Source organism: Acanthaster planci, linkage group LG05 (assembly GCF_054643075.1).
Source record: "Acanthaster planci isolate LZ-2023a linkage group LG05, COTS_SCS, whole genome shotgun sequence".
Classification (NCBI taxonomy): domain Eukaryota; kingdom Metazoa; phylum Echinodermata; class Asteroidea; order Valvatida; family Acanthasteridae; genus Acanthaster; species Acanthaster planci.
Window position 1 is genome coordinate 2,611,924 of NC_141781.1, and position 16,695 is coordinate 2,628,618.

The 16,695-nt window shown below is 42.7% G+C and overlaps 1 protein-coding gene across 1 annotated transcript in view; it reads right to left on the reverse strand.

The window, feature by feature from the left end:
- iqch (IQ motif containing H) overlaps positions 1-15,837 on the reverse strand; it is a 21,478-nt gene extending 5,641 nt beyond the window's left edge. Inside the window, exons 1-17 of the mRNA XM_087136427.1 lie at positions 15,619-15,837; positions 14,504-14,629; positions 14,059-14,162; positions 13,124-13,201; positions 12,170-12,245; positions 11,214-11,333; positions 10,240-10,320; positions 9,459-9,645; positions 8,746-8,951; positions 7,965-8,173; positions 6,408-6,744; positions 5,093-5,243; positions 3,868-4,043; positions 2,424-2,565; positions 1,908-2,038; positions 1,335-1,523; positions 267-387 (exon numbers count right to left, since the gene is read on the reverse strand). Of these exons, the coding sequence (XP_086992553.1) occupies positions 267-387; positions 1,335-1,523; positions 1,908-2,038; positions 2,424-2,565; positions 3,868-4,043; positions 5,093-5,243; positions 6,408-6,744; positions 7,965-8,173; positions 8,746-8,951; positions 9,459-9,645; positions 10,240-10,320; positions 11,214-11,333; positions 12,170-12,245; positions 13,124-13,201; positions 14,059-14,162; positions 14,504-14,629; positions 15,619-15,669 (2,485 nt within the window). The 5' untranslated portion in view covers positions 15,670-15,837. The remainder of the gene's footprint in view (positions 1-266; positions 388-1,334; positions 1,524-1,907; positions 2,039-2,423; positions 2,566-3,867; positions 4,044-5,092; positions 5,244-6,407; positions 6,745-7,964; positions 8,174-8,745; positions 8,952-9,458; positions 9,646-10,239; positions 10,321-11,213; positions 11,334-12,169; positions 12,246-13,123; positions 13,202-14,058; positions 14,163-14,503; positions 14,630-15,618) is intronic.
- Positions 15,838-16,695: the final 858 nt, after the last annotated feature.

Here is a 16,695-nt window from a genome sequence, read left to right on the forward strand (position 1 = left end):
ATCAACAAAGAACAGTGACTTTGGTGGACATGGGCCCAGCTTCAAGTGAAAAATGCAAGTTTCTTCCAGATGATAGCTATATTTTTTTCACAAACCTCAGGCCCATCAAATCCACAGAAGCATGCCTACTTTAGTCTTAAAATGGGTTTCCTTAATAAACCCAGTACTTGAGAACTTGAAAGTGGTCCCATACAATAAACGTTCATGGAAGTCTTTTAGAAATAAGGTGAGTTGCAGAGCATTGTCAGGTCTACATTGGTACTTACCCTGACTGAGGAATGCCTCCAGGAACTTGGTCCAGGACGGGTAGAGTTTCTTGTTGACAGGCGTGGCATTGTTGGCAAGAATGTCTGGTACCTCGGCTCGGATCTTGATGTAGGCTGGCTCCTGTGTACAGACAACAATGGAACAAGTAATGGATAACACACAGATGGAAATCAATTCTAAGTTCCAACTAGATGTGTTGAAAGCAAACCGTAATACAATCCAGAAAGTGATCTCATCCTTAGGAAAAGTACAAAGTTTTTGTAGTAAAAGACTAGAGCCTTCGTGTTCAAGGGGCATCCATTTCATAAGGAAGGATAATTAAGATATGTTGTTTGCATAAAGTTGCAATGAGTACAAATTCCACCACGTATACTTTATTTATGGGTTTTCATCTCTTATAATAGTCTTGGCAAATTATAATTAATATGTGACATTTGGGTTTTTTTTTTAAGTGTTTAGCTGTCCCGTTACAAATACAAATATGCTGTAATACACTGTAAGACCATTTGTCAGACGGAAGGTGAGTAATCTAAACCTGTCATGAACCCTGACTTTGTCACAGCACCATTTGAATATTACCCATAGCACGGATGTATAAGAATAATTTTGTCGGGTGCCTGGAAGAAGGTTGTAAGCACTTACGACCTTCTGCCGGGAAGCATAATCGCTGCAAAAAAAGTTTTCCCCGCAAAAGGACGTACGTTTGCAACTGTTTTAATTTAATGTAACATGAAGATTTCTTTGCAAATAATTACAAAAAATATTTCCAAGTCGTTTGATAAGTTGTTTAAAAGTTGCTTTTTGCACAGCCTGTGTTGACTTTGTAGTAGATTTTATCCGTTTTTTACTAAATAAAGAGAGTTTGTTTCTTACGTCCTTTTACCGAGAACATTTTTCTACTGTGATTATGCTTCCGGGCAAAAGGGCGAAAGTGCGCTTACCAACTTTTGTCCAGCACACGACAATTTTCATTGGCACAAAACAGTCATGTGATAAAAATGCATATTACCCTCATTCCTGGGCATATCACACTGTGATATTATTGATTTGTCCCCACCCCACAATACCTGTGCCCACTTCTTGGACCATTTCTCTCCATATCTTGCTGCCTCCTTCTTGGCCCAACCATGGCACCTCAGGTGGGGTGTGACGTCGCAGTAGGCGATACCCCGCCCATCAAACTCATCATCCAGCTTGAAGAGGTAGCGTTTGACGTCCAGGTTGTCTGTGACTAGCTGGGCGAGGCTCTCATGAAGCTGGGAAGTAAAAGAAACAATGGAAACTTGATATTGAATAAGATACATATGCCCAAGTTTCCTACTGACTCATTTTTTCCCAATATTTAACCCTTACATGGATGGATAAAATGCATGGATAAAACCGCATCCCACTTTTTCGTATTTTTTTAATAACTTTTAATTTTTTTGTTGAATTAAGCTGAACTAATGTGCTTTAAGACTGCCAAGTCCCTTTAACATAACCTAACGACTGTAGAGTACCGCCTGCTGCAAGACCAGTATTCCCAAGGGTGTCATATGACCTCTGTGCAATAAGTGGATCTCTTTGTTAACAGGTATGTGCCGCAAGGTCCCGGCTGTTTGGGTTCCCTCCCCCCAGCCTGTTTCACTTTCATGCCCTACCTGTTCAAGGCTGTAGACGTCATAGTCTGAGGGTGGAACATCCACGTTTGCGCTGGTAAAGATTCTCTTGGAGCCAGATTTGGTAGAGTATAGGTGAGACACCTCTGGCTCACAGCCAAGTATTGGAATATCTGATGGAGTGAAAGAATACATGCATTACAATTACATCATCAGACTGTGAAATCCTCTAACAACTTTCTTTTTGTTCAGAATTGATGAGAGGAATTGGCTCCAAAAGACTGACACTTAAGCAGAACTGTCGATGAAGATCAGTTTTGCTTTCTTGTAACTTCATATTTGCATTGTATAGTTGGTCAGAGTTAACAAAGGTCACATGCTTTGGATGGGAATTTGGAAACATTCTCATACAAAAAGCAGATTTTGACTCAAGAAATTAATTTAATCATTTCAGTAAAGCTTCCTTGTTTTCTAAAACCTTAAAGTTATTTTGCCAAGGACAGGGATATTAAGAATATTTCCAAATGTTCATATCTTTATAAACACATGTTGACTTACTGAGTTCGTGCGACAGGGATAAGTCATCTTTGTGCATGACACCGGGTACAATATAAGCCTCCTTCCCTGCCGTTAGGTTCTGTATTCTCTGTAGGGCTCGGGGGCTATATTTCAGCAAGGTGGACAGGCACATGCTGTGGGTCTTTGGAAACAGAGGCAAAGCGAAAATCATCAGCGATGACAATAAAACAGAATGCAATGAAATAATAACAACCGTACCTATTTATTAAGAGCAAAGTGCACACTTTAAATGTTCAAATCTGTAGCACAATGTGATTAAGCCCATGGCAGGTTGAAGCGCCTCAGGTAGCCACCAAATGGCCTACAGAAAGCGACCAGAGATCAATTTGTGTGGAGGGAGATAAACCGAGGAACCCAGAAAAGAACCCTCCTGACACACCACAGAACCAAGGAACATCTCCCCGAATATAGTCCAGGCTAGGAATTGAACCCAGGACCACCGAGGTGACAGGCGAGTGCTCTATACATTAACCATCCATGTTGTCCAAGGTTTGCAAGAGATCAATGTACAAAGTGTCGGCAAAGCAGATACAAAATTGAAGACTGATGTTTAGCTAAATGTGGCTGATGAGCTTCTAGGATCTTCATATTTTCTGCTTTATCAATGCATGCTAAGTCTTTCCAACAAACATCTGAATCTATCCAAATTATTAAACTATTGTAAAGATTCTTAGGTTGAGGATGCAGGTTGTGTAGCACTGGACAGCAACTGGATTGGAAATCGTTCATGCTTGAATGCAACTGGTATATGTGGACTTTAAGGTATGGAAGAAATGAGTCACAGGATTGACACACACTGCAGGTAAGAGCCCAAACAGTCCGAGGCTGTATGAGACCAAGGCTGCATCCGAATCTCTTGTCTAGGGCAACGTCTAGGTCTTTGCTCCATTGGAAATGTGTGGAGACGCGTAGACAATAGACCTAGCCGTAGCTCTGGAAGTCTGATTCGGGCATGGCCTGAGGCTGCATCCGAATCTGTTGTCTAGAGCTAGGTCTAGGTCTTCGCTCCATTGGAAATGTGTGGAGACGCGTAGACAATAGACCTAGCCGTAGCTCTGGAAGCCCGTTTCGGACACGGCCTAAGTGGTGGTACGTGCTCATTATGTAACTCTCCAACCAACATGGTGTTGTGACTTGCCGAGGTGTGCACGCTCAAATTAAGACGTGTGTGAGTGCAATTATGGCCCCACAAGACAGGTGTTTCCTTAGATAAATTTATCTATACCTAGAGCAATGCACAGGGGATTCTAAATAGCAACATACATCCATTCACTGCGGCATGATAGAGATGACACTGTAAAGTATCTTGTCTCAATGGTACCCTCTTCATCAAACGCCAAGTGTAAACGTATTTGTGACCACAAGTATTTGCTCTCTCATCCTAAGAAATCTGCCCACTCAACCAGCTGACTTCACTCTTTACCGGGAAACTGTTGATGGCTTCAGGGACAATGATCTTGAAGTGGTCGGACATATCCTTTTGGTCTTCCACATTTCCACTCTCCACCGCCGGTCTCAGACCCAATAGCTTATTGTAATACTGGAGTGTCTCGTCGTTGATGTTGACCGGGGAAACGTAGATGACTTCAACATTGGGATCTGAAGGAGAACAGAATTTCAAGAATCCATCACTTACATCAAGAATATTTGGATTTTAGCTTTCATCATGATCCAAGACTTATATCAAAACAGACAAAGAGTGTTTTCGCAAGGAGTGGATTCGGCTTAGACTTCCGTTTCGCTGCTTCCAGTCAGAGCTTAAACATGTGGTTTCAAACGCCGTTTGAAAATGGCTGGAACCAGCAAAACCAAAGTCTAAGCTGGATCCACTTGTTTCGAAAACATGACACAGCTAAGCGCCGATAAGCTCTCTGTTTCTAGCAGGTGCCATTTCAAGCCAATTCATTTCTCAGCAGCACGGGCTCTCCCAGTGCTCAACATCTTTACAGGTAATAACTTAATCCATGCAGTTCTTAATACCTTGACTGCCATACACACCAGTCATTTCAAAGGAGAGTTCCCATTTGCCAAGTGTTGCACGCATGCGCACATATTTAACAGGTACCTTTCAGGCGTCTGATTAAACATGAGCATTTTACAGGTGTATGCCCTCCACACTGCAAGCCCAATTTACATTACAATAGCCTTTCATTTCCTATGAGTAGGCTCGTGGTGGCGGAATCTGGTACACCTGTGACTACGAGTATACTTGTAGCCGGCAGTCAAGATGTTAATTTATTCACTTGTTGTCATGGTTGTAAGAGTGAGGGCTTTTAGGTTTCAGATTTTCAAGCTTCAGCATCCCTGACAGAAATAAATTACATGGGGAGTCTGGTTCCTGCAGTGGCAAAAACGTTACTTCCAATATCTGCTGCCTTGGTTCAATGCTCAAGTAGGCCAAGTTTTGCCAGGAATTTTCCTCAATTTTACACATTGTCCCAAAAATAATTGTCCATGGTTTTCCTTCAAACTCTCAACTCTGAAACTGGTGACTCCTCGCTGTCTCTTCTCCACAAGTTCCTTCAATCTTGTGAGCTCAGCAGCCACTGGTTCTTTCTAGGGATCCTCCTAGGTGCATGTAACAAGGGTGTGCTGATCATGAAGTAAACAAGATGTTTTAAAGAAAAGTGTAAGAATGGAATACTGACCTTGTAAGTCACACAGTCTTGCCATTTGCTGGTTCTGCTGAATGTTGAAATCCCCAATCGTCGTTCTGATCTTCTGAGAGTAGCCTAAAGATGGAATGTGGACCAGAACACGGCGGTTCTTCTGGATGCGCTCCCATGAGGCGGAAAACTCCTGCATTTCAGAGAGGAAAGTGTGGGTCACAAATATTACAGACATGTTCCTGTATCCTCAGTTAAAGTTGAATATGAGTGAACTGAATCCAAAACAATAGAGACTAGTTATTTTCTGTTCTCTGCTTCAAAGTACAGTGAGGGATCAATATATGGTTGAGAAAAAAAAAAAGAAAAAAAGTTGGCAATAGAGCTGTTGCGACGGGCTTTGAATATGGAAACACCTCCCCTGGTGTAAATGTGAAAACGAACTCCCTGTAATGAGCTGTGTCGGAATCAAATGCCGGTAACCTAAGGGTATCCTGCAAGTCTTTGGGAAGGAGCTGGGTCATTCCATGAGGTTGGGGCACAATTTGTGACAGTGTCCTTGTTACATGGGTAACTTTAACCACCTGTCATGACCTGTAGAGTAGGTCATTTACTCTGTAAAAATAACGCACACCTCTGTATTCAGCCTTGCAAGATGTATAACAATGTCAATTTGGAATCCACATGCAGGGAAATAGCTGTTCAGTTTTACGGAACCCACGTAACAATTGACACCGTCACAAATTGTGCTCCAACCTCATGGAATGACCCAGCTACTGTGACTTCTACAGGACTGGGTGTTTTAAATTTGTCCAGCAGCAAAGTCATTCCGACATGGCCTTAGTGTGACACGCCTTCCCTCCATTCAATTATTCTGAAAGTTTAAGAGGCGCAAATAGCTCAATTGAACTAGCGAGGGTTAAGTGCTCTCCCGTCCCGACTAGTCCTGACCCTTCCTTTCAAAGTCTAGAATGTGCAGGAGAGAGTGGGGACCAGCCTACCTCACTTCTATTTCATTGTTCAGCTTGATACCACCTTCCCTAGTATGCACTTATTTCCAATGGTAAATTGTTGAAAAGCACATGTCAACCAGTGAACATTTAGGCAGCAGCTGGTAAACGTCAGATCCACCAGATCTAGTCAGACCTTACAAGATCACTGAAGCAAAGTGTAACCACAACTGCCATGGCCTGTACGTTTGTAGACAACATTTCTACATTTTAAATTCATAGTTACACACTGGATATAAACTTTATTGCATGGTAGCTTTCTGAAGGCAACAGATTATATATAATGATCTCACAATACTCATCAGGCCACAAGGGAGCCCTCGTCTGTTCAGGGGAGGAGCAAATACCTTGGTTCTCCTGCGGAATTCCTCCAGCTGCATGCTCCTGGTCTCCTTCAACTGCTTGCGGATCTTGGCCATCTTGACGTGCATGACCCAGGAGATGGCGATGACGCCCGCCGCCCACTTCTTCCGCCGGTACTCCAGGTAGGTGCTGCGGTCCTTGTACCTCCGCCAGGTGGACTGGATCTTGGTGGCTGCCACGTCCTCACCGTCTGGCCCTAGGAAGCGCCGGCCGGGCCGGTTGATGAGGGCCAGGACGTCGTCAATGTTCATGATGACACCCAGGAGTGCTTTGGTCGTGGGAGGTTTGTCCAGCTCAAACTCCAGGGCAAGATCAGCTAATCTGTGAAACAACCACAAGACATGTGATCCTACACTGCAAAAAAGGCAACGATTCTATGTCTATTAACCACTTCCTGCCGGGGACTCCGGAATTGGAGACGTATGCTTTATATGGGTGGCCGGGGTCTCGGAACTCGGAAAAAGGAAACAGGGCCCTGTAACAAAAGACCGTAGTCCGAACAGAAGACCAGGCTGCTGGGCATTATCGACATTTTTCACTCTCAAAGGAAGTGATAATCCAGTCTTGTTTTGAAACTGTACACCAGGGTTTGGGGCATTTAGAGCAAGCGGACTACTACTGGGGACAAAAGCGCTCCACCACCGCACCGATGAGCCACACAGCGCCACTGCACCCTGGGCCCTGCAGTGCACTGAGCCAGGTTCGTGAACAAAAGAAAGTTACATAACACTGCACAATCTGGGCTCTTTTTACAAGGCTGCTGGCCTGGCTGAAATACTCGGGCGTCAATGAAGGTCACCTATCAACTTAGAGTAGTGCCTAAAGATTACTTTGCAAGGCTATAAACATCTGTTAAATGAAATGATAAATGTTTGAAGAATTTTGAAAAAGAGAAAAAAATTATAATTATGCTGGCCCTGCATCATCAACATTGAAAAATGCCCCGGCATGAAGTGGTTAACTACACAAAACAACAGTAAGCCCACAAACAACTTAAGGAAGTTTGTTTCCAATGCCAAATAAATGCAAGAAAACAAAGACACTGACGCAAAAACCTCAGAGAATATGCTATTTGCAGGAACACGGGATGGCATGATTTGTACATTGCAAGCACATGCCTTTCGTGGGCATGTACAGAGTGCACCAAGGTTCATGGGCACTTGGCACGGAAAGCATTCAGCATGCACATCAAATCTACATTTGAATCATCCTTTCAAAACCTCACCAACTCAGAAAGGATTATTGCCCCATGGTGCCACCGTAAACTTACTCCCTTTGCTTACACTGAGACCTTCAAATCCCAAGTTATCTCGAATGCACAGTCTTCTATGTGTGCACCTGAAGTTAGGGAGCAATTTTACCTTCTCAGATGAAGTCTTAATTTTGCAAAGCAGTTCTTAATGAACTGCTCTGACAAACAGATCCAAATATTTGATACATTGATTTGGTATTACTCAATCATACCTGCAGGCCTAACAGCCAGTAACAATCTTTCGTAACTTGTCAGTTACAAAAGTAAGAGTACCTATGAAATAACTTACTTGTCCCCGTTGATGAAAGCTAATGGCACGGCGTAGTTGCTGAGGAGTTTCTCCAGGTGTCTAAGCATGGTGACGATGTTGCCCCAGGAGAGGCAGTAATGCTGCTTGAAGGCCGTGAAGTCCTTGGAGGACTCCCGCAGCCGGCCATGCTGGATGGCAAAACGGTGGTGAAGGTGCTTGAACTCGCTGGCTGGGGTGGTAGGGGGAGGCTGCCCAAACAATATATATCCAAATAGTTATTTTACAAGTTCAATTTGAGCTTCTCCGATCTCGCTAACACAAGGAAAAACTGTGCTCATCTTGGCCATATTTTAACATGTCAAAATCAAAGCCTGTTAAAGTTTCTGTTGTTACATTTTGTTAACACCTGCATTAGAAGTTGCATTGTTCTCTTGTTGTTCTAGTGAGGTCCCTGTGAAATAATGGACTAAATGGAGGTTTCTGCTAGCGGAAAACTGTGTGCTATCTGTGAAAGTTGGCCCACATCCGCTTGGAGTGGAATAGCACAGAAGAGACAGGCTGGTAGGAAGTTTTTTCAACCAGGCCTGTGCAAGCGCCCGGCGCACATGGGAGACAACAGAAATAAGTCGCATGTGGTCAGCATGCCATGAGCCAAACGCTGATGAATCTCTGCATGCATGTGGTGAATTCCCACCAAAGGACCTCTGTTGTTCATGCTCAGAGAGGATAACTAAAGAGTCATTATGGTCTCTCGTTTTTTGGGTTAGTCATAAGACATCAACCGTTACATTCTGTGAGATTTCGTAGGTTGTTTACTCACTAATGGTTCGATATTTTTGACAGGCACTAAGGATTTGGTGGACTTGGCTGAAGCAGCACCAGACCTTGGCGAGGCCCTGATCATGTCGCCTGACTCTACTAGGCTAGCAGACACCGGCCGACGTACTGCTGTGGGTTTACTGGGCACAAGCTCCATGGGGTAGGGGTCTAGATCCAGCTTGACTGAAGCTAAGTTGAAGCTACCGTCTGCAACCAAAACGAAAACAAGGGTTTAAATCCCCACCTTCCAACCGTAGGTTCTTTTAAAAAATCCACCAGGTTTCTTAGGACATTTTAAGATTAAATGTGGACGTCAAAACCAAAACAATGGGCGTCACCAAGATTTTCTGGGGTGGGTGGGGTAAAGTACTCATCAGCAGTAAACTGTCAATCATGAACGGTGGAAGGGAAGTCAATTCTGAGGTATTTGAATGCAATTGGATGCTTCTCATCGCCGTCTCTTTTTTGTTTTTTGCGCTTTTTTTCTTTTTATATCTCCCCTTTTATTTTTAAATTTTTGCAAGGGGGTGGGCGGGGACAACCTCTTGCCCTCCCCTCATGATGCCCATGTACATCTTAATTGTTACTCAGGTGTAGATGTCCCCAGAAACACAAAGGATGTCTACTAGTTTCTCACAGACTAAAGGATTTGCGAGATCGGGAATAATTCTTGAAAAAAAAAAAAGAAGTAAGTCTTGGTTTTTATCGACTTACCACCAAAGCCTGGAGGGGGGCCCTTTGGAATGTTTTTCTTGTCCTGCGCTTCGTGTAAGGTCACGATCTTTTGCCTGACTGGGCTGGGGTCAAGGGTCAGCTCAGCAGCTGGCGGAATAAGACCCCGCTCCATCAGGCTCAGGATGCCTTTCTTGGCGTCTTTCTCCGAGATGGGCGGGGGAATCAACTAGGAGGGAAGGAGGGTGTAACAATATAGAGATTAATGCACACGTGAACTGCATTCCAAACGGATCAATATTTGTGAGAAATAAACTCTGCTTTTCAGTCATACTCCCTCTATCAATATCAATTAAGACTATGAGTAAAGAAGCGTTTCATTCAAGGAATCAGTTGAGTATTTCAAACAGGCGTGGTCACTCAAGAACAAAGCACCTAACATCACACCTGTGATAGCCACATTGATTGGGCTAGCTACATGTATGTGTGGTGGTAGTGATGTCATTTTGAGCATACCAAATTGGCTCATTGCTTTGACGTGAAATTCGAGACACTTCCTCTAACCGGCCCAATATCACAGAGGTACTAAGGAATGTCTTTCAGGAAATCTTATGTAGTCAGACCAGTCAAATGAGAGGTGCATGTACATGTACACTGCCTGAGATTTTCACAGGTTTTGACATTTTGACCTACTTCTGTTCAGCAAATATATTTTACGCTTAAAGCAAACAATTTTTCTAGCAATTTTGGAAACATGATTCTACACTTGCATTTGTACAGTCCTCCATGGAGAATGGGTCACACTGTGTGGCTAGTAGCTTACCTGTGGGTCAACCCTGTTGGCCTTTGGCAAGACCGCTAGGTGTTCCACGTTGGACCCCATCACAACCTTCTGTGTTGGAACCTGTCATAAAATCACACAGAAAAGTCAATGAGGGATGAACTCGTCTCACACAAAGGTATTTAAAGATGACTGATAGCATTTCTTCAGCCAGTTCATTTGATCACGGACAGCAATTTTGTGGAGAAAACAAACTTATCCGATCCTTGTGTGAAAAACACTTTCCCAATGGCATCTAGGTAGACCGTGTCATGGTAAGGAACGCCAGGCAAGAACTATGGTTTGCATGATTGTGTGATTTGTTACCTCTGAGGGCCAGTAAAGAATATATGAGAGCAGGCCCCTAAGTATCATTCCGTTGCTCAGTTGATCGATACATCAATTATTCAGTTACATATATCTTCTCAATGAACTGAAAAATGCATTGTGAAGATAGAGGCTTGTCTGGATGGTACAAACAGACTGGCCAAAAACGTTTCCGAGTAAAAAATTCACCCATTCTCAAGCAAGGCATTTGGGAAGACACACACAGCTGGAAGGCATGTACAACTGGATGGTATGAACCACAAAGCCACTCTTAATATCAGTGGTAGTGCATCAAGTGTCCTTCGCTGCATGCTACATGTCCAGTGCAAGGAGTAATAGGCTGCCTAGTCAGCAGTGATGAAGGTACTCACACAGATGAACAAGGTAGGACCGATTATGGTCAAGACCATTAGAAGACTATTTACAAGACCAACCACCAGACCAGTCACAAGTAACAGGGTGAACAATGATAAATGGAATCCCCTTTGTTGAAACACATGAAAATTTGTGACATGAATCCGGACAAGAAGTCTTGAATTAGTCTTTAGAGGGGTTTATGATTGTCATACGGGACCATGACTAAACAAAATTGGAGCCCCTACTTTTGCCATCAGATATTTTAAGTGAGGTGCATGACTCGGGTTCCATACCTTGTGTTGTCTTTTATCCACAATGACGGGTAGAGAAACTCCATAGTTGTCACCTAAAACTTTTCTGTTCTGTGTGCTGGTGGGGTCTTGCATAGCTTTCAAATTGTACACTAACTTTGCCTGCAAAAGAAGAATTTCAGAAACTTTCATTTCTCCACTTACTATTGATCAATCTATTACAAGCTGCAAAAAATGAAACAGAATCTAAAACAGTAAGCATCAAAACCTAATTGGAGAATGCTACTTTGTGGTTAACATCATACAGTTAGGTTCTGGCCACAATGGATTGCACTTACCGGCCACTGACCATGGAATACACTGACCGGCCACTGACCCTGGATTACACTGACCAGCCACTGAGTACACACCTTTGCTTATTCCCTTGTGTGAACGAAAGTTAGGAAGGGTAGAGCAAGGCCAGTGAGAACATTCAAGGCCTGCTTGAATGTTTGTCTATTGCAATGTTACAGATGGCAAGAATGTGATACAAACCCAGGTATTCATGGGCATTGCATGGGTTTCTGGGGGGGGGTTACAGATGTCAAGAATGTGATACAAACCCAGGTATTCATGGGCGTTGCATGGGTTTCTGGGGGGGGGGGTTTACAGATGGCAAGAATGTGATACAAACCCAGGTATTCATGGGCATTGCATGGGTTTCGGGGGGGGGGGGGGGGTTTACAGATGGCAAGAATGTGATACAAACCCAGGTATTCATGGGCATTGCATGGGTTTCTCCGGGGGGAGGCACCCACAAACAGCAAACTGACAAACTGTTAAAAGTGGTTGGAATGAATTTCCAGGTGATTTCAAGCAAACTGGGTGAGTTTAATCCCCTTTTCTCCTTTTTTTTCAATTTTTTTTTCTTTTTATTTTCAATTTTATTTTTTAATGGGGAAGGGGGGTATTCGGAATCCCCTTGCAATAACCATGCAGGCAGTTAATAGTTCTCTTACCTGTTGCCCAGGCGATGGGCCATATGGTCCTCCACCACCCACTGGATCTACAGCAGTGTAGCGGGATACCAGTTTCCTGAGGTAAAACATAGATAGACAAACACACTGAGTTTACAACAATTATGTTAGATCCTTCTTGGACAAACTACACTTCACTCCAAACCCTTGTTCAAGGTAGCCACTTCTGCTGTCCCAAGAAGAGCAGGGACTGGACTACAAAGAGATAATCATAAACTCCACTTTGTGCCACACATTGACGAATATGACACAAACTTTTGGATTTGAACTTGGATTGAAGCTTCCAGGGTAGGTTTTTATCAGGGTTAGCTAGTTTTGACTCAAACTTGGCTCACTTTTACCAACTGAATGCACAGAAAGAAAATTTCCATATTCACCAATAAATTATAATTGATTCCGGCAAATGCAAGATCAATTCTATCTATATTACATGTACTTGCCTGTGGCTGATAAATTGACCAGTGAAATTTCCAAAGGCTATTTTTCGAGAAGTGACTTCTTGTTTGATTGTCTCAAAGCTGTCAAAGTTCATGGATCAAAAACTTCAGACTCAATAAATGCCTTATCAATGTATGTGTCATGACTTAAATTCACTCCTCAAAGCAAATCATTTGAAGTCATTACAACGCAGTGTACAGGAAAACAGTGATGCAAAAAGCATGGCCTACTAGTACTAGTGACAAACTACCACTCTTGCCGACTGCCAACTTTGTGTTCTATACCTGCACATGTTGCGCCAAATTCCTTCCATCGACGGCACAGCCGATGCACAGTATAAACATTTGATGCCTAAAATCCTGATGCACTTGACAATCCATTGGAATTGATGTTACTGCAGATAATACACTTTTGGGTTACATGTACATGTACATATTGTGTACACAAACAAAAAGTTTATACAAAATGAACAAGAAAATGCGTCCGAGAAACACTTACTTGTCTGCAACGCCTTTGTTACCGATCCTTCTTAAGGGTAAATCAGATCCTAGCCCACTCAGGTCAAAAACAGACTCCCTGAGAATGAAAACAGTACGTGTAAATCCAGGCAAAGACGTGCAATTTTCAAAATGATGGACATTTCTGTTCCAATTCTAGGGAGTCCTAGTGGAAACAGCGATTGCAATCAGAGTTTGTAAATTATGTGTTTGTGCCAAATTTTAGCATTACTAATGTAAGTCAGGATTCCAGCTGTTACATGTAGTTGCCAATGTCACCATTTGGCAAAAAAGAACGATGCATTTAGCACTGAATTAAAATGTACAGGTAAGCTGCTCAAACATGTCAAATGATATGTGGTTAACTAAAAAGACACTCTAACAATTAATCATAATTAATCAGTGCGCACTCTGTAAGGGGGTGAATCAACCAATACCAGACAGGGCACTTGATGACTTTACCAGAGTGCAATTGCTACATGTATTAGCATGTACAAGCATTATAAAACATCACAGGGCTTAAACATTGACACAGACTGACCTGTTATTTAATAAGTTTGGGGTTTTTTAAGATTTAAAAAGTCCAAAATGCAAAAAGTTTGTGACAATCAGCGTGTTTAAAATGGTGCATAATAAAAATGGTGTGCGGTGCTATGGAATATATTTTTTCAAACTGAAAACAGTGTGAACCACAAATATACGTGTATAAATGACCACAAAAAACACCCTAAGATTAAACTGAAACTCTACACATGTATTCCCATGTTTGCTACGATCCGTAAAAAGACCAAAGGACAGATAAGCCGCTCTCCCTCTTTACTGGACGTCAAAAAGGTCTGTCTTAAACACATAATTTTCACACAGCAAAGACTGCACACTGTAGAGGGCAGCTTCCATTTGTGTGGAGAGCACTAGGAGCAATACCATGTGACTTACTGTGAAAAGGATGATGGTTCAAACGTTTTGGCCTTTGTTGCGTCAACAGAGGGCAGTGTTGTGACTCGATTGTTAACCACCTGTATAATTCTCTCAGACTGGGCCTGCAAAGGAATATAAATCCAAGAAACAAAAATTATCCCTTGTTCAACAAATTTCTCGACCGCCCTTAAACAGCAAGAAAAGTTTGACACAGGTGTGTTTAGCTTCTTTAATGACAAAGGTGAAAAAAAATGTTTGATGCAACTGAAGTTTCCAACACAAACCTAGATAATCTTGTACATGTGTATGCACTTATTTTGACCGAAGGATGAATTGTTCTGTACATACCAACAATTTTGTGAGTCCAAATTAACCTTTTGAACTGTTTTTCCAAGGGTAGCATGGATTTGTTCAATCAGCATATGACTGTCTCCAAATCAAGACTTAGTAATCTTCCACAGACCTTTATCCCATCCTCTGTTTTCTGAATAGCATTTTGCAGTGCAGAGAGATCAATCAGGTCCTTGTGGCCCTCTGACAGGTTCTTCTGCATTAGGTGCTCTTTGAGATGGTGGAGATCCTCTTGCACCTATGTAAAAGCAAGATTAGTTCAAATCAATTGATCAATAAATCAATTGCTATTACTATGATCAATTATTACCATTATTATTATTTAATTTCTGATAATGACACCAAGCATTCCTAAACTGAGCGCCCTAGGCACTGTACACTAACAAACCCTGAAGAAACCTTTACAGACATGAGAGATGAAACAATGAGAAGCAGTTACATTGCACATTTTTACATTTGGAATCCATCCTTGGAAATAGTTTTACACTTATCGTTTCACCTTCCAGCTATCTTGAAAAAAAATAAGAGGCTGTTTTGGTTTTTTTAAGGCAGCGTATATTTGAGCATAAACCAGTCCTGATATACTTTTAATCGTGTATCTCCACGAGACTAAGAAATAGGACTGTGTGAGAAATCTTCTTCTGGTTTACTTGCTTAAAAATCAGTTAACACAGTATGAGATGAAATGAAGAACTTTTTCAGACGCCTACAAATGTAAGCCTACACTTTAAAAATATTTTGCAACCTCAAACAGGAACTTGAAATATCCTGTAGGCCTAGAGCCTATTTCCATGCAAGTACCTATTTAAACAAGATCTGATTATAGGACTTTTTAAAGTAGCTTGCTACGTAGACTGAAAAAAAGGAAAATTCAAGGGAAACAGGCCTTGGTCTATAGGCCCTAAATCTTACTTAGAAGATTGATTCCTGGAACGGGAAAGCCCTGGACATGCTGGAACATGGTTCGCTGGCATGTCTGGAGCTGCTACATGTAGGCCTAGATTGACTAAGAACAGACTAACTTTTCACATCCTTACGAAATTTAAATTGGCCCAGAACACAAAAGTTAGAAATGCTCTAGGAAGAGTTACTTGCTAGCCAGGCAGGGCACCAACACTGACCAAGAGAAAGAGAAAGTGTCGGCTTGTCCGGAAACTAGGCCATTGGCAACATTTTGGTCCATCCACGTTCCAACGTTAGCCTGCAAGTGCAACAACACAAACTCACCTTCACCAGAATCTCTCCAACTTCCTCTGGCCTTCTCTCGACCTCAGTCATATTGGACGGGCTGGGATAAAACTCCAAGAAATAATGTTATGCACTCATCCTGATCCCACATTCAAATTAAGGTTGCTTTTAACAAATTTATGTGAACAAGATAATTCAGTCAAATCCTCTGAACCACTGTGCGAAGGTTTCTCGGCAACATCTAAACATTCTTCTACGCATGCGTGTAGCGTCCTCGCGCTCACAGTTAGACTTGTACAAGTCGGCAGCTTCAAATCTTGGCGCTCACTTTCGACGCGAACTTCACGCGCAGCGCAGATGCCCTTTTGCACAGACGTCACCTTCGTCCGACAGCAATTTTCAGTCATAACTACAAACAGCTTCATTTGCAGTAACCCTCTGGAATCAAATTAGTTTCCACTCTTCTGAAGGCTTCCTTATTAATCCTTGGAAAATTCAGGAGGAATTTTTACCAAATGGACGTGGAAGCGACGTGTCACACCCCATTCTTAAGTTTTTTTCCCCCTTCAACATGATAACGTTGTTGGCAAGATGATGGAGAAGGAAAGGGAAAGGATGGGAAAGAGTTAGGTTGAGCACGGAGGAATAAAACAAATAATAATTCCTCCATGGGTCAGGGAATCACTCGGCACCCTTTCATGATGCCCCTCCCCCAGTAATGGCCTGGCGACGCTAGTGCCCTCATTTCGATTTCGCCTAGTTCGTGGTATTGGCCAGTTATCTGTGACAGGCGGGGCAGAATGCGTATGAACAGCTATTTAATATCAATCTGATCCGATTCAGTTAGACAGCCAACTCGAGCTGAAGCCGCATCCCCCGTCCTCAGTTGAAAAGAGCCATAGGCCTGGACCTATATGCTGGTCGGGAGGATTTGTTGGTAGAACGATGCAACCGTAACGCGTGCTTTTCAAACTCATGTGTGAACCTTCGCTCGGGATCGTGGCCCTCAGTGCAAGCATCAGCCCCGGGCCCAGCGCAATGTTCGGGCCTGAGGACGAGCGTACTGAATTATGAATTGAGCGAGGTGCAGTTCCGACCAAAGGAGCTTTCGTTGTT